General features: G+C 34.9%; 2 protein-coding genes across 2 annotated transcripts in view; one reads left to right on the forward strand and one right to left on the reverse strand.

Annotated features, from left to right (window-relative positions):
- Nucleotides 1–9322, forward strand: part of LOC132733346 (collagen alpha-1(I) chain-like) — a 43085-nt gene extending 33763 nt beyond the window's left edge. The window contains exons 45-57 of the mRNA XM_060719986.1: nucleotides 510–563; nucleotides 1104–1157; nucleotides 1474–1527; nucleotides 1836–1943; nucleotides 2396–2449; nucleotides 2973–3008; nucleotides 3712–3747; nucleotides 4250–4432; nucleotides 4711–4873; nucleotides 5702–5814; nucleotides 6302–6361; nucleotides 7095–7301; nucleotides 8003–9322. Coding sequence (XP_060575969.1) covers nucleotides 510–563; nucleotides 1104–1157; nucleotides 1474–1527; nucleotides 1836–1943; nucleotides 2396–2449; nucleotides 2973–3008; nucleotides 3712–3747; nucleotides 4250–4432; nucleotides 4711–4873; nucleotides 5702–5814; nucleotides 6302–6361; nucleotides 7095–7301; nucleotides 8003–8140 — 1260 coding nt within the window. The 3' untranslated portion in view covers nucleotides 8141–9322. The remainder of the gene's footprint in view (nucleotides 1–509; nucleotides 564–1103; nucleotides 1158–1473; nucleotides 1528–1835; nucleotides 1944–2395; nucleotides 2450–2972; nucleotides 3009–3711; nucleotides 3748–4249; nucleotides 4433–4710; nucleotides 4874–5701; nucleotides 5815–6301; nucleotides 6362–7094; nucleotides 7302–8002) is intronic.
- A 3411-nt stretch (nucleotides 9323–12733) lies between these two features.
- On the reverse strand, nucleotides 12734–16059 carry LOC132733347 (carbohydrate sulfotransferase 10-like). The gene is made up of 2 exons (XM_060719987.1): nucleotides 15664–16059; nucleotides 12734–14323 (listed from the first exon to the last, which is right to left on the reverse strand). The coding sequence occupies exons 1-2, from the start codon at nucleotides 15752–15754 to the stop codon at nucleotides 13119–13121; spliced, it is 1296 nt and encodes a 431-aa protein (XP_060575970.1). The 5' UTR covers nucleotides 15755–16059; the 3' UTR covers nucleotides 12734–13118.
- Nucleotides 16060–18273: the final 2214 nt, after the last annotated feature.

An 18273-nucleotide genomic window follows, 5' to 3' on the forward strand; every position in this document is an offset into this window, starting at 1 on the left:
ATGTAGAATATGTACTATAGATGTATTTTAATTTACATATTCATGTATATGTATGTAACATACACATGTATATCTATATAGATTTGGCACGGCTTTGTTATCGCATATCATTATTGCCATATATCTTTAATGGTCTTGACCATCTGTCAATCTGGACACAACCATTCATCAAATTTAGGGAAATTTGAAATGTTCAACCATTGACAGACGGCATTAAATTTTGTCCCATTGGAAGCATTCTTAGAGTGAAATATTTGTAAAGTGTTAAGTATTTTACTTAAACTTAAAACATCAGATCAAGAAATCCGTTTGAAAAGGATATTTTTTATGTTATATTCTCAGTTTATAACCGTAATAATGAATAAGTTGCATTGATGACGTTTAATTCTTTTTCTTCCCTTAATTTTGTACTATTTTGTACATATTCATATTGTCTTTTTCATGTTGGAAATATGTTATTTTTTCTAGGAAAAATAAAATTGATGAATAATTTACATCTATAATTACAGGGTGAACAAGGTCGACCCGGACCAAGTGGACCACCCGGTGCACCTGGTCAAAACGTAAGTATTTATTGTGTATCACGTGACTTCCACAATATAAAAAAAATGTACTTCTTTTATGGTATTCATTTATAAATTTTTAAAGAAAGCATCTAGTCAGCAAGATTATTGCTGATCATATTTGTTTGAACACTTGTTCAGTTTTTATAAGAGACGGAAAATGTTCCTGTGAATTCATACGAGCACATGATACATGTGCTGCATCTTAATTTGATTAATATAATTATAAGATGTGCACATTTATGGAGAAATGTCATATGATTTATACTGTATTTATAAGACATGGAAAATAATGGCTGACGGTCACGATTGTCCTCTTCTTGCCTATACTGGCCCTATCTGTTGAAATTATAAGCGTGTTATTCCCTTTATAACAAAAATAAAATGCAAAACACGTCTTAGATAATATAATGTTTAGCTAGGTAAATAAAAACTCTGGAAAAAAACTTGCTTTGTATTGATTCATTTCATAAGAAATCGAAATGATAGCCCTGGTAAAAGAATAATTAAATAATAATTCAACTTTTTTTTGACTTACAGGGTGAGGCTGGACCCCCAGGAAGTCCCGGAAGCGCTGGTGAACCTGGTATTATTGTAAGTTATGTCTTTTTGAAATCAAACTTCCTGTAAAGAAATAATCATTTCAGTAATTCAAAAGTGTAATCGAGTATGTCCCGGACATGGAATATTACGTACACCAATTATCATATGTGTTGTGAGAAATAAAGTAGGAATCGGAGCTGTCTTTTCAATATACAAAGCTTTCACTTAATTATATTCATAAAAATATGTATAAATAGGTGAACAAAGCCTGAGATTGTAGTTTATTTTGAAACGGCTGCTTAACAGTGATTTAGATTGGATTACAAGTTATTAGGTATAATAAAGGTGTCTTTGATGTTAATTACAGGGACCAGCCGGACCAATTGGCGCAAAGGGAGAGCAGGGACAGAAAGGAACAAAGGTATGGCCTAATTTTGTTCTTAGTGTTCATGATCATACTGTTGCACAGTAAATTATGAAAACCCTCGGTTTTAATGTCCAAATTATAGTCTAACTAACGTAACTTTCAAGTACAACTTGTTACTAATGAATTGTACAATGTATGTCGTATAAATTATTGCAAATAATAGTACATGTATAAGAACACGCTTTAAAGTGGGGGTATAATTTACAAAATATCGTTACTCTGTTATTTCAGTACTCTATATGTAACCATTGTTTCAATAAATTCGTCACCAAGACTTATATGTGATCATTTTTATATGACAGGGTCATCACGGACGAGTTGGACCAACAGGATTGCCTGGAGATCCCGGACCCCAAGGGACACCCGGTGTACCAGGACCACCAGGCATGAAAGGTGACCGTGGTGAGATTGTAAGTAACTTAATTCGTTTTTTTGTCACATGTAATATCTTTAGAAAAACACGATCTTACAAAAACAAAAGATATTTATCAACAAAAACTTTATTATCTTGAGAATAACAATGATGAGCAAAACATATATCCTTACCTAGATTATTATCTAAAAATTGACTCGTCCATCCTTCAGTACGGACAAAACCATTTATCAACTTTTTTAAAACGTTTTTGACTGAATAGGATGTAGTTGCAGACGATGATCACTTTAACTTAAATTTTAATTTAATTTTAATGTAATAATACATGTATATGATAGCGTTCGAACGGTATTTGTACATCATCATACATACTTGACACTAAAGAGTGACATATAACCCAAGCTTTCAGTACTCGCCTTTCATATACACGTATACTTGTTTATATTTCTGGTTCTCGTGTTTTCTATGTCTGTTGTTATATTATTACAGGGACCAGCTGGGCCAACTGGACCACCAGGAGCCGATGGGGCAACTGGCTCTACTGTATGTGATGATATCATTATTATTTCATTTCTTAATTCCTTTATAATATAATTAAGATAAAAAGCAAAACAAAAAAATTTCCAAGCTAGAAGTTGTAAAATGTCACTATTTGCTTTTTATACATAATTACATGTCTTTAATTTTAATATTTGCGAGAATTTACATACATGTATCAGAGACAAAGTTTTTTGTGGTGGTTGTGGGTTTTTTGGTTTGCTTTTTCATGCCGAGTCTGTGCACTGTTCAATGCGATCTGCGGAGTTTTAATATCAAATTTAAAAAAGAATGAGGACATACGGTTAAGATCCCTTGTAAACAGTTTACATGAGCCTAAATAATGATCACTTAGGCTGAACACTGTATTAGCAAGCACCATTGTATTAAAAGGTTACAGATTTTTAGCTGGTACATTTGCTACATACATGTCTGTTACTAAATTGGATTTTATTGGCGGATATATTCATTTGCAAAAAAGAACAGTAAAATGCATAAAAATGACATTTGCGTTTTTGTTATCTTTCAGGGTATTGAAGGGCCAATGGGTCCAAAGGGAGAACCAGTAAGTATTTCTTGTCCATTTTATATCATAAACAAAGCTATTTTGCATTAAGAGCAAAAGAATATGTAGCACAGATGTGCACTTTAAGATTTTCTTTTGGGATACGTCGCAGCAACACTGTTACAAGGTCATATGGCGACTTTCCAGCTTTACTGTTATATGAAGACCTCGGGTGTCCCTCCGTGCATCATTTTAGGCACGAACGGGAATCTGAGTAGAACAACGACGTTCCGTTAGCTAGCTGGATAGCTTTCTCACATGAAGTAATCCAAAGTCCATAGCGGAATTCCAACCTACTGCATGTGGGGATAACAGGTTTGAAGTTAACGACCTTTATCACCCCTGCACTTTAAGTTTAAAGAGATGACTTGAGAATACAATGTAATACCTTTATAGCAATACATTTGAAACATTTTGATATTATGCTGCCGTTTATATGAAAGTTTGGTTGAACTTGAGATATGTGTCTCAAATACTTTTGCATAAAAAAGTGACAGATTTTCTTGGGAAATATGATTCAAACAAATTAAGTCCTTTGCTTTGTTTATATTTTTGAACCAAACAGAACTACTTCCTACATTTTAACTAACATATAGTTTTAATTGAAATATCATACATTATATATGCTTCGAAGTAAGAATGTTTTACAATACATCAACATGTCTTCGTGAAATTAGATATTATTTATAATTTTGTATTACAGGGGCAAGATGGACCTCCAGGAGTTCCTGGACCACAGGTTAGTAACAGATACTATAAATACGATAATAATTAGTAATGTACCGATTGAAATAATACTTTAAAATGAATCACTCACCTATCAAATACATTGTTCACTCCCCTGCTATATTTCCACATGAAATTGTATGGTAAATATTTATTTATCAAAGATTTATTAAAGCAAATAACGGGATCTGTATAAAAAGTCGTGAAGCAAATACTAATTCTCAAATTGAACCGATTTATAAGATTTAATTTTTTTAACATTTTATTCGTTCATCAGCAAATACAATGTACATGTAAAGTAGCCATACCGAATTTGACGTACGTACGAAAGCGATATAATGCTTCCGGTTACGCCACTACCGCATCTTGTGACAAGTAATTTATTGTATTGTTTTGCCGGGTTTTTTTATTGGTACAAGAGGGGGGAAATACGGTAGTATTAAATCCAAACTTTGCTCCATAATAGAGCTGAAATAAATTTTCTATAAACTATAATGATTACTTCGAACCATCAGGGTCCCCCAGGTCCAGCCGGTCCACCAGGTGGAGTCCAGCCATACCCTGCCGAACTTATGGGTCAAGACAACTTGTTGGTGGTAAGGAGGCGCAGAAGCGCTGAAGAGCACCCTGCCATGGTCGATCTTCCTGATCTTGAGGCTGATTTCCAAGAAGCTATGTTTGCTATTACAGAAAACCAGGTAAATATGCCAGCTACAAAAAGTTCTCGTAAACACACAGCCGCTACAAATTTATATTTGTTCTTTTGCGCAGCATTTTATATGAATAAATAAACCTTCCAAAGCGGACATATACCATGTCAAAAATCTAAACTGAATTTCAAAAACATTTAAGGATTGATTGATTTGGAGCAAAATGATTGTCAATTCATTGGAAGCGACTACTGTGCAAGAAAAGTTTAAAAAATTTACCAAAGATGAACAATAATTGAAAGATGAAATACGTTGCAATATTTCAGGTCACTTTGAGTGAAGGGGTTCATATGTTCGTAGACAAGATGTGGAATCATATAGTGAAGGTATCCAACGTTGTAGATGAACTGAAATATCCACCTGGCTCTAGACAAAGTCCAGCTGTGTCTTGTAGGGACATCAAGATCTCTTATGATGGATATCAAGATGGTATGTTTTCCGTTACACATAAAATAAAATAAATTATTCAGTATTGTATATATAGATAATTATGGAAAAAATATCTAATTTGCCATATATGATTAAAATCGCTCATTTGAATTTTTCGTAAACCTTCGACCTTCTGTAACGTTATAGACTCCCCTTGTTTTGTCTGAATATAGTTGTATGTATTATAAATGCCGCTGAAGAATGCCGAAAGGCAAAAAGCCACGGCAAATTCAAATTAGCGTTTTTTTATTAAACACAATCAAATGAGTCTGCACCATTTTCAGTTTATGGACTTCTAAAGGTATCTGTATGTACTCTTTAATCAAAGGACATACATGTATGGTTATAAATTCTGCAGGACTGTTTATCTGTAACTTGTTTTCATACAATTTATGACTATTTCATACAAGATGGATAAATAAAAAGTTCTTTCCACCTGATGAAAAGGGCAATGTAATGAACTGTATTTAACATTCCGATAACCTTGGGATTTCAGTGTAACGGGGCGACATCTAACTAAATTCGAGACACCCAAATGTAACGGAAAAGCAAACTTTACATGTTACTTTAAATAACAAGGTTATGAGTTAAATAACGATGAAAAGTACAATGTTTATCATACTTTTTCTTTTTTATCTTGTTTATTTTTTCCCTTGTCTGATTTTTCCCTTTGCATTTTAGAGTGTCTATACATTTAGAGAATAGTTGGTATAACTCCTCTTAAAACTACACACAACACCGACATACATGGTGAACAGGTACAATCAATCTGCAAGATCTAAATGAAAAAATTACCACAATTGACATTTGCTTTCTGTATCTTTGTAGGGTATTATTGGATCGATCCTAACCAAGGCGGTATAAGAGATGCCATCGAGGTCTGGTGCAATATGACTGGTGGTGGCCAAACATGTTTGAAACCGGACACAGACACTGAATGGGTAAACTTGACGCTTTATTCTGCAATGTTCTTGATGTTTAATGTGTAGTCACTTTTTCCGCACCTTAGAAAATAATGACTAAAATTTCAGTAAACACTAAATTGATATTTATGAGACTTTTATATGACATGCTTGATATGTATCTTTGTCAATCTCCATCAATAACATAATGTTGTCATTGTTAAAAAGCGAAAAATTAAATACTGGTTTTCAAATTTACTGTAAAAATATAGCAGAGACAAAATATCCGAAAACCTAAACATATCTTATGTAAAAGAATATGTAATCACGAATGTCAACATTTTATCACATTACTGAATAAAATCAAACCGTATCAAATCAAAAGTGTCTATAAATTTGTACATAAAATATAATTATTTTATCATTTAATACATTTTATCCAGGTAAGAAAGTTGAACATCTTTTTTTTTACTTTTGGTTTTGTCGAAATATTTTCAGTGCTAAATCTTGTATTTTTGTTTTAAAGGCTGAGACAAAACATTGGCAAAATGGCGAATGGTTCAGTGAAATGGATGGTGGATTTGAGGTATGCTGTGTTTACCATTTCTTTCTTGTTCTCCGAAGAGGAGGGGGTATAATTGCCCTCCTTCCGGCAGTCTGACCGTTTGTCTGTCCGTCCGTCACACTTGACTAATTTTATCATGCTCAATTTTTCAATCTTTCACTTGCTGACAACAATAAATAGCCTAATGAGCCTGGTTTTGTTTTTATTGCTTCTAGGTACTGTCCATTGTCCATTTACTTTTAAATATGAGCGAATTGTGCCGATCACAAAACCCAAGACCAAACTGTTCCGGTCACAAAACCTAAGAGCAAACTGTTCCGGTCACAAAACCTAAGAGCAAACAGTTCCGATTTCAAAACCTAAGAGCAAACTGTTCCGGTCACAAAACCTAAGAGCAAACTGTTCCGGTCACAAAACCTAAGAGCAAACTGTTCCGGTCACAAAACATAAGAGCAAACTGTTCCGGTCACAAAACCTAAGAGCAAACTGTTCCGGTCACAAAACCTAAGAGCAAACTGTTCCGGTCACAAAACATAAGAGCAAACTGTTCCGGTCACAAAACCTAAGAGCAAACTGTTCCGATTTCAAAACCTAAGAGCAAACTGTTCCGATTTCAAAACCTAAGAGCAAACTGTTCCGGTCACAAAACCTAAGAGCAAACTGTTCCGATTTCAAAACCTTGTTTACATCTTCATTACTTATAAAATAACAATAACATGTTTCACTTACATTACTTCCACGTAACATATTCCAGATCACATACAGCGAGCAAGTAAATGCCCTGGCATCAAAGTCAGACATAGCAACTCAGTCGTTCGTGTTCAACTGTGAGGGAGTGACCGCCTGGTATGACCAGACTCTACAATCTACAGAGAACGCCGTAGAATTCCTCGGATCCAACGAACATTTGTTTGAAACCGCAGAACTCAGAGGCTTGAGTGTGCTCCAAGACGGATGCAAGGTAAATATTAATACATTCGGAACACCTCTCATAATTATTCATTGTTCCTTATCCGAAGTTTGACGGAAAGGGCCGATTAGTGGCGATTGATTTAAACAATGACCTTGTTGACTTTGCTGCTTTTCTTTGCATTCTTAATATCACTGTAGTCAATCATTTATAATTCCACGAATTATTAGAGTTCCCTGTTTCATGGGTGAAAGTTTTCAGGATTATTCCTGAAGTTCAGGATTCTCAGTCTCCTGAAAGCCTTCTATTTCCTATGTAAAACTATAGAAAAACTGCTAAATTCAGTAATGTAATTTTTTTAACAGTACAGGCTTTTCGTAGCCTTTATAAACCCTCACCATGCTTAATATCTTAAAAGGACTTGCCCACATTTAATCTGGACGCAACCATTGATCATAAAATTTCAAAAAATGTACCAATTTGAATAGCGAACACGGTGGACTATGATCGGACAGCACGAATGTGCAGGTTGATGTTGGGTAAAATTTGTTGCCGCCAGTAGACTTAGTGTTAACTTGACCACTCTATACTTTTGGCTGGTCAGATTTAAGGGTTTTTTTATACCTATAGAAGTCATTCATATATTATTTAAAACAAATAGTCGCAGAAATTACAAATATGTTTAATAGATGGGGGATAACACATATTTTTCATACTTTTATAACTGTAAACATGACTGTATGTTTTTTTAGGATAAGACCACTGGCCAGACTGTGTTCCAGTTGAAGACAAAAGCATCCCGCATGCCCGTTATTGATGTATTGCCCAAGAGCTATGGAGAGCCTCACCAGAAGTTCGGCTTTAAAGCAGGAACTGTGTGCTTTCTGTAATGCCTGTGCAGCTTAAAGAACTCGTGCTTGTGGTGGCTCGTAAAATATATATATATACTTTTTAATTGAAAAGTGTTTATTACTGTTCAGCTAATGGTATCTACGAAATTATTTCAGTGATTTGGATATAACAATGAATACCAATAGATATAAATATACACATGTTACAAACTGTTTTTCTAGCGTCACATATGCGTGACAAAGATTTGGAAAGAGACATTAAATTAACTTCAAAAATGTGACTGATCCAAGATCAAAATTACACCATGTCACTGTTTCTATATGGTGATAATCAAAGCTTACTATTTGATTATCTGTCGTGTATAGTAAAACTATATTTCAAATATATCGAAGAGTTGTTCAAATAATTAATTAAAGAATCATTGATGGAGCAATTAAATTTCAACAACTTTGAAAACCTCCTGAAAGATAGAACCATCATGCAATGTTTTTAACAGAAATTTCTTCCGAGATATCATTAGCCGTGTTACGAATCCGTCCATGATCATATAAAATATTATTTTCTGTTGAATTGTATTGTTTCGTGATGTCAACTAACCATTGCAGACTTGTTTTCATTTTTCTTCTTCATCTCACTCTCGGGCGTAAAGCCAAACTCCTACGCAGTGGTCTCCCTTTGCTTCGCTACACACATTTAAGTGTAGCCAATCAAATCACTGAAAGGAGTTTATAAAATAAAGCATGTTTTCATGTACATTTTTAATGAACTGACTGACCTCGGATACAATCCAAATATCAAGTATTTCAGCATATTGATAAAAATCTTAGAAGAAAAAAAAACGGAAAACTACATTTTCCATTCACGCCATTGTAATAGTACGTACCTTAGAATTTTCTTCTTCATTATTACGTTTAAATAGGATAATCTTGTAATTACCTACGTCAAACTTGTATCATTAAATGCCTCTATGTCAATTTGTATTGTCTTGTATTTCTTTTTTTTCTTGTTTCGTCTGCGATGGTAAAAGAAAGGTTGTATTTCTATTTCATATATACATATGTTCAAAGTTTATGCCAACTTCACTGTACAAAACGGTTTGTTTGAAGATTGTGATGTTTTTGATAGACAAACTGCCTCCAAAACCAGCTGAACTGTGATCTACTTCATCTAAAGCGCCACCTATCTTGTTACCGCAACCATTGCCGGTGGAAAAAATAATAGTAACATAAAAGCTTGTTTTTCGTTTAATCATTAGATGGCCGGGATGTTTGCAATTTAAACATAAAACGTGTAGTTAATGATATATTTTATTTATGATCGACGGCGATTTACACCTCTGATAAAATTATAAATTCTATTTTTTAAAAATCCTTTTTAATGGAAACCACATTATCAATAATAATTATTTGGTTTCATTTATTTAAATGGCGTGGAAAAAGGAAACTGTTTGATTAGAATATGTGTACAAAAACGAAGAAAAACACTGCGGAATTGGTTGCGGAAGATGCGTGCGCACTTTAATACTTATTGTCACATGTCATAAATAAGCCACGCCTACTCCCGGGAGCTACCTTTGCCACACATTTATATTTTCTCATCGCAACACTATCACATGCACAGCTCACTGCTTTGTTCGCCACGCTTTATGCTTCGCTGATTTCATATATCAGAATAAAATAATAATAATATCATAACCTGTTGTTTTCATTTACTCTCAAAAATTATTTAGCTCCAATTTGTGTGTATTATTCCACGAAAGAATAAGAAAACACAATATAGTCATTTTTTTACAATCTTGTTATCATTGCAAAACATTCTGAAACTAAAACACAAAATAAGTGTGTAATGTGTAATAAACCATACTTCACATTTTAAACAGAGATCGGCCTATGAAATAAGTACAAGAAATTTTTGTCGGCGTGACTTAAACACGACGAAAATGTAATAGCACACACACCGTTGTGATGGAGTGAATGCCTATTTCTCTTGAGTACTCGAGCAAACACCCGTTTAAAAGTTATCGTGAAACATTATCTCTAATGCATTGCATTGTTGTGCACGGCCATCAACTAGAGTGAGGGGAGGCATCAGCTGGACGGACAGACTGACCTCATCGTGCTTAATATAACAGAGGTACATTGACTAGTCAGCGTCACATTGACCCAAATTTGACTGTATGCTTGTGAAGCTGAGGATCAGTTCATTTCATTCTATTGGACGATAATGTGCTTCTCTACAGGACTACATGGAGAGGGGGTATTGAACGCTCGACTGTTCAGCTCGAACACTCGACCTAAATCCAATTGAACATAGGGTCATTTGACCTTAATCCAATTGAATATATGATCATTTGACCTTAATCCAATTGAAAATATGTTCATTTTACCTAAATTTAATTGAACATATGATCATTCGACCTAAATCCGATTGAACCTATGATCATTCACAGGTGGCAGTATCAGTGTTTGGACATCCCTTTTCTACCTGCCCCTGTACCCCTACTACAACCCTGAAAAAATAAATCAACACCCTACGGGGTTAACATTGACGCACATGACTACTGATTTGATCACGTGACTAACGTGTAAATATAGCAATGTGCTTTTTAATACGCATAAAAATGGCAGATGATATAAATTGCTGTAGATAGCTAATTGGTTCCCCGAGCTTATAAATGTGTAAGATATTTCCTAGATTAATATATAAGCTTACTCCTGAATATACACGTTTTAATTAATGCGGTGGTTCTACTCAGGTGCCCGTTCGTGCCTGAAATAATGCACGGAAGGGCACCTGAGGTCTTCCTCCACCAGTTAAGCTGGAACGTCGCCATATGTGACGTAAAACCCAAACAAACAAATATAATTATACACGTATTAATGATACTCCATACTTTTTGAGTACGGCTCAAACCCTCAACTGTTGCCTCACGTATGTTAAGGAGACAGTCAAATTTGTCCGTCACGTTGGTAAAAAAAACTTCACTGCCAGAGGTATAAGTCTTTGACAAATATGGAGCCGTATTTATTCTTGTGATGACTCATTCTTTATTATCTTTTTGCCTGATTATAAACAATATTTCATTATCCCCAAATCTAATGTTCATAAGGTGCAATGCCAATAAAATGGAGAAAATAAAAATCACTTAAAAGCGCCCAAAACAGCGAATTTGAAAACCTAAACCAATTTAACAATTCAGTGATAAAAATAGTTGTTTTTGATGTCAACAGTCAAACATCTGCACCATTCAGAGGTAATAGACAGCAAGTTATAAGGTTCCCTGTGGATGTTTTTGTAAGCTTTAAGGATCATTATATACAGATCCTTTTGCAAATTTATCTTTTTGTCATTTTTACATTTTTCTATATGTAACAGTGCGATATTGCTTTGCACGATTTCGTGGATGTAAGAAATTGCTTTGCACGATTTCGTGGATGTTGTCGCATTCTAATACCTTTCCAACGGTATAATCACGGTTTTTGACTAATATTTAGTAGCCTGTCGTCACATTTTTTTTAAAAGATGGTTGGGAAAAATGGGTTGGGAATACATGTTTTGAAGAAATAAGAGGTTACATGTACATGTATAAAAAGTTCACACAGAACTGAATTGGGTTCTGATAAGAAATCTTATGAGACAGTTCGTTGGTTTAGAAAGACACTTTTGGCTGGCACAGACCTGTCAAAGATGCAGTTAAAACTAGCCGACCTCTGATTGTAGCAGGCAAGATAATGTCTCAAAAGTGAGGGAAATAGTTGAAAGGTAAACGATTCGTGATATTGCCCAAACTGTTGGCATACCACTGTAGCCCCCTCACTGCTGTTGGTTCGAATCCCGACAGGGACTTTGAATTATTTTATGTGAGGAAGCTATCCAGCTGAAATAATGCACGTAAGGGCATCTGAGGTCTTCCTGTACAAGTAAAGCTGGAACGTTGCCATATAACCTATACTGTGTCGGTGTGACGCACACCCCAATCAAATGGACATCGTACAATATACACATTGGTTTAAACATATTTATCTAAGCTCAATAGCGAAACAATTTAGTCGCTTTCGAGTCCGCTTCATGAAACCAACCAGTACAGTGTCCTATGAAGTAACATGATTGTGACCCAAGTAGGGCTCGAACTCATGATCCCTGGGTTGAGAGCCTGACACTTAATCCGCTAAACAGTCGCTCCCCTTATATACACATTACATTTACTATATCAAACAACCCTCGTAAAACATTTATTATAAACGCAAAACGCATTGTATACCCGTGAAACAGTCCCGTGCTATCACAGAATCAAGAATGGCACATCTATCTGAACAATTAAAACCAGTGCCCATGTGTGGGATATTTAATGAAACTTAATTAAAACTTATTCAAAATATATTAGCAAGTAGTAAAGTCCTACATCAGATTGATTTTGATATAGTATATAAACTTTTGTTTACCCGTACTTTCTGATTAGCATCAAAATATCAGTTGTTAACATTTTTTAACTATTTTTTATCTAAACACATTCATGTTTTTTTCTATTGCATATGTATCATGAATAATTATCACGACCAATCTTATCAATTTAGCCTGGTTTTCATTTTGTCCGTCCGAAAATTCCATATCAAAACACTCATCAATCCGAGTTCAAAACATCAATATCAAATAACTGATGCACTCTGTCTAGCCTCGCTCTCATTTTAAGAGTCCAAAATTTCATATCAAATCCTTATTTTACTCGAAGTAACAAAGTTCTTTAAAAATGTGAAAATTTGGCGGTGTGAAAAAAGATATCGATCATTATACATTGATGAGTACAATACTGGTTCTACTGGATTCGTTCACAGTTACAAAAACCTATATTGGACTCGGCAAGTACCTCGCCCAATATAATTGTGTCAGAAACGTCATAGATTCAACAGTGTATAGTAACCTCATGATGTCAACAGGCTGCCTGAGGGAATCGTTTGAAATAAAATAAATAATTCATTTTTTAAAGAAATATCCGAAATATTCCGGAAGGTTGAACCTTTATAAATGCCATCCGGGAGGATTGGGATCGTAGTCAAATAAGGCAAAATCTAACTGAAATAACTTTTGTACTCTTTCTAACACTGTTTTATCCACATCTCGGTAGGCTTTCAATAGAAACTCCTTTCTTTGTTTTTCACGTTGTTCCGTGTTCAGATATGGCACATTGTTCATTTTGAATTCATAGAATATGCTGTCTGGTGTTCTGATTTTAAGTTTATCACCAATGGGGCCTCGAAAAAGCTCATCAATAAATTCTAAATTTCTGTCAATACTTCCGAGAAGTTTTAAACCGTTCCATAAACGATGGTTTATGGAATCATATAATTCCCTGTCCAGAAAGCAGTCGTGTTTCGACACCCATTGTTTCCAGTGTGTATAATATGTAAGTATTTGACTTTCTATCCCGGATTGTCCCGTATAGTCCTGTACGGTATGAACTTCTTTACCCGTATAGTTTTCATGATATATTTTTCCGAATAGATAGTCTAAATCATCTTTGAGATTTTCTTGTTTAAGTATGACGTCATAGCGTTGCTTACAAGGATCGCAGAGCAGTGATATTGGGGCAAAATGGGTGTCAAGAACTTGTGAAGACGTCACGAATTTAAGGAATTGCTCAAAACTTATATCGGTCATTTTACAGTACCATTTTCTAAAACTTTTCCCTGTGTTGTGCCTCAATTCTTTTAGTATTTCTTTGGGCATCTTTTTGTTGAGTGCGGCATCTATATATACCGCTGTTTTATGGAATTTTCTAAGGTAGATTTTGTCAATATAAGCGGAGTACAAACGGGTATATGGGTCCCTTGTAACAAAAAATGACGTCATAGAATTCTGGATGCACGCGTCAGCCGACATGTTCCGGACTTCTTTCAGTAAATGTAACCGGTGTCCGGGTAATGCACTAAATACGTCAGCTTTTTCTGGGTATTCTAACAGAAGGAGTGACCTGATAATAGACGTACTGGCAGCTTTTGGAACATGACACGTGCATATATTTGATCTGTTGTGATAGTGATACACGCTTAATACGGATGGTGTGATAGAGTTGTTAATTGTATCAACATCCAGTGTTTTACAATAATTTCTTATCCTTTCTGGTCTCTTTGAAATACCGGTTGGTTCGTCATTTGGACTGGTGTTGACAATATCATATTTATGTTCAAGGAGAAATAATGACCGTTGAACACTATGAACCTCGTCTGAAAAAAAAAAGAATTGAACTATACTTATTGTACATACATGCAAATGAACTACACGTATACGTTTTTACATCTTATCGACTAAAAATGCATAAGTACAGTTATTTGTATCGATTGAAAAGAAACAAACGTAGAATTTAAAGTTAAGACTGAGTAAAACCCTACTTTGAAGCTAAGAAATATAATTTTTTGAAATATAATCTTTTTGTACTATGACACGAATTCTAGATTCTCTCTTAAAACAACATAGTCTACGTTGATTATGTATATTTTATAAAGATTTATATAGATTTGTTCTTTAAATGTTCAAACCGTACTTGAATACTTGCATTCAACCGTGTTTCACACCCTTAAAACAATGGTTTCTCATATTTTATTATTATGTTTTAGCTATGTATCCTTGGGGTCAAATAATACACTGTGTTAAAAGGAGACAGAGACAAAATTTTCATATCTTCGATTTGAATTTTTCATCCAATATTCTATAAATATCCTCGAAATAAATACACTAAGCAGTCAAATTTGGTATCCTAACCTGACAAATAGAGCATTAAGATTTCACGATATTTATCACACTGATCTATGGAAACGTAAAGTAACCTGTCAAATGAGCGACTCGGACTTGTTTCAATCTTTCAATATCCACAATATCTGGGGTTTTTTTTAACTTCCAGAGTTTATTATTGTCAAATGACTTGTATTAAAAATACTTGTTTATTATGTCTGCGTCTTCATTTCGTTTAACATATGCAGCTTTATTTACATTTGAAACTCATATTATATAGTATATATGAGCTGCGTCACAACAAAACCAACATAGTGAGTTTGCGACCAGCATGGATCCAGACCAGCCTGCGCATCCGCGCAGTCTGATCAGGATCCATGCTGTTCGCTATCAGTTTCTCTACTTGTAATAGGGTTTGTAAGCGAACAGCATGGATCCTGATCAGACTGCGCGGATGCGCAGGCTGGTCTGGATCCATGCTGGTCGCAAACCCATTATGTTGGTTTTGTCGTGGCGCGGCTCATTTCAGCTTGATATGATTTATTATAAAATGATCATTTGAGATTTTGTCAATAATTTGCGTGATCGAGTATCTCTTTAAACAGGTTTGCTATTGATACATTACTATAACACTACTTCTATCATTTGATATAACATTTTAAGTTATATTATCTTTTATTAAAAATTGTAGCTCAAGATACCAAATTCTTTTTGACTATAGAAAAACATGGCCAAGTGACAAAAACATTGTACTCTACGGCATGAATATATGAAAACAACAACAACAAAAACAACAAAAATAAAAGTTATACAAAAATATATTGTCACCACTTACCCCCTCTTACTATACCATCAAGTAATACATAAAATATCTTCGTGAAACACAGCAAAAACAGTCCATACACAAGATATCTTCGATACTTCATAATATAAACCTTTATCCGAATAAATCAGTCTTTTTTATAATATACAAATGTGTATAGTTTTAAAACATACGATAAAATACAAACACGTTATAACAAAGGGTCAAATTCTACACGTTTTTTTTTCTCTTTTTTTTTAAACCACATATCGTATTTCCCATTTAAAATGTTATGCGTCTATACTGCCCTATTCATGCATGATATCTGTGATTAAAATCAGTTAGTCCCTCGGTGAAAATGATTTACTTTATATACAAATTACTAGTACGTTAGTTTGATATACTTGTCACTACCACTCTGCAATAAAACAATATAAATAATTCAAATTACACGTTGTGAAACCTGTGTATTCGTTATTATTATCTTTCTTTTTGCGAAGAACCAGATTAATTATTTGTTCATAATTTATATTTACTGACAAGGTTCCCCTTACAAAGTAGTATACATCCAGATTCATGCTAATTTTCATCAAAATTTTGCAAATGTATTGTCTTTTCAAGTGAACAACGAAAGTAATCAACGCATTGCAAACGGCAGTTTTAACAAATAAATGTCAAATATGCAAAAAGCCCGTATTGCGTTAGTCACGCGTTAGAGGCGAGTCTCGGGTAGCTGTTTAGATGGCACGGACGTGTCGCCTGACATTGGATTTCACTTTCGCGTGGATAGAAAAGGTTGCCCTCAGAGGATTAAGGGTTTTTGTAAAACAGCTGACAGTAAAACAATACACAAATACCACAGATATATAAATTTAGCTCCTTGCAAATACGTAACTGGAGTTCAAGAAACAGGACACAGACTGGTAAAGTCTTTAGCTTGCAGACTGGTGCACGCATGAGACCACACAGTTATGCATACTAGCACAGAACTATATTTAAGACTCTGTTACTACAGCAACTAACTGTTAATTGCCTGCGGCTAAACTTTGGTAAAAGATATATATGAGCCGCGTCATGACAAAACCAATATAATGGGTTTGCGTCCAGCATGGATCCAGTCCAGCCTGCGCATCCGCGCAGTCTGATCAGGATCCATGCTGTTCGCTTACAAATCCTATTACAAGTAGAGAAACTGATAGCGAACAGCATAATAGATCATGATCAGACTACGCGCAGGCTGGTCTGGATCCATGCTGGTCGCAAACTATGGAACGCCTGGACTGTCTTATGTGTAGAATAACTTATATACATGGTTAAATGTCATTCTGTTGAGTCCGAGATACAATATGCTGTGTCAAAATCCCAATATACTGGGTGAAAATCCAAATGCGCTCAGTTATTGAAGTGTAATGTTGTGTGCTGATTACATTTTATTCAGTCAAGTCAATGTATTGTCGGGTGCATTAGTCGTTCTGTTCAGTTCTTAAAACAAACAGGCATGTGGTAACACAATTATGTTGAGTTAAAAAGATATGTTGTAGGGTGTCACAGTTGTTATGTTCGGTTAAAATAGCTCTTCTCATCATGTTCAACCATGAAAATCAACAGTTGAGAGGTGCTATCACTTTCGTTTGGCTGAGGCAGTGTATTATTGGGTGATACTTTATTATTTTCAGTTGCAATGACATGCTGTTGGTGCTTTATTCAGACTGTTCAGTCGTGAAAAAGAACTGTTGAATAGTACTATCATTATGTTCAGTTCAGATGATATACTGTTCGGTGCAGAGGTCATTATGTTCAGTAGTGAACACAAACTGTTGTGTGATACTATCATTATGTTCAGTTCAGATGATATACTGTTCGGTGCAGGGGTCATTATGTTCAGTAGTGAACACACACTGTTGTGTGATACTATCATTATGTTCAGTTCAGATGATATACTGTTCGGTGCACAAGTCATTCTGTCCAGTAGTGAACACAAAGTGTTGTATGATACCGTCATTATGTTCAGTTCAGATGATATACTATTCGGTGAAGAGGTCATAATGTTCAGTAGTGAACACAAACTGTTGTGTGATATCGTTATTATGTTCAGTTTAAATGATATACTGTTCGGTGCAGAGGTCATTATGTTCAGTTCAGATGATGTACTGTTTGGTGCAGAGGTCATTATGTTCAGTTCAGATGATGTACTGTTCAGTGCAGAGGTCATTATATTCAGTAGTGAACACAAACTGTTGTGTGATACCGTAATTATGTTCAGTTTAGATGATATACTGTTCGGTGCAGAGGTCATTATGTTCAGTTCAGATGATGTACTGTTCGGTGCAGAGGTCATTATGTTCAGAAGTGAACACAAACTGTTGTGTGATACCGTCATTATGTTCAGTTCAGATGATATACTGTCCGGTGCAGAAGTCATTATGTTCAGTAGTGAAGACAAACTTTGGTGTGATACCGTCATTATGTTCAGTTCAGATGATATACTGTCGGTGTAGAGGTCATTATGTTCAGTTCAGATGATGTTACTGTTCGGTGCAGAGGTCATTATGTTCAGAAGTGAACACAAACTTTGGTGTTGATACCGTCATTATGTTCAGTTCAGATGATATACTGTTCGGTGTAGAGGTCATTATGTTCAGT

This window comes from Ruditapes philippinarum, unplaced genomic scaffold, assembly GCF_026571515.1.
Source record: "Ruditapes philippinarum isolate M1 unplaced genomic scaffold, ASM2657151v2 ctg940_1_1_1_1, whole genome shotgun sequence".
Classification (NCBI taxonomy): domain Eukaryota; kingdom Metazoa; phylum Mollusca; class Bivalvia; order Venerida; family Veneridae; genus Ruditapes; species Ruditapes philippinarum.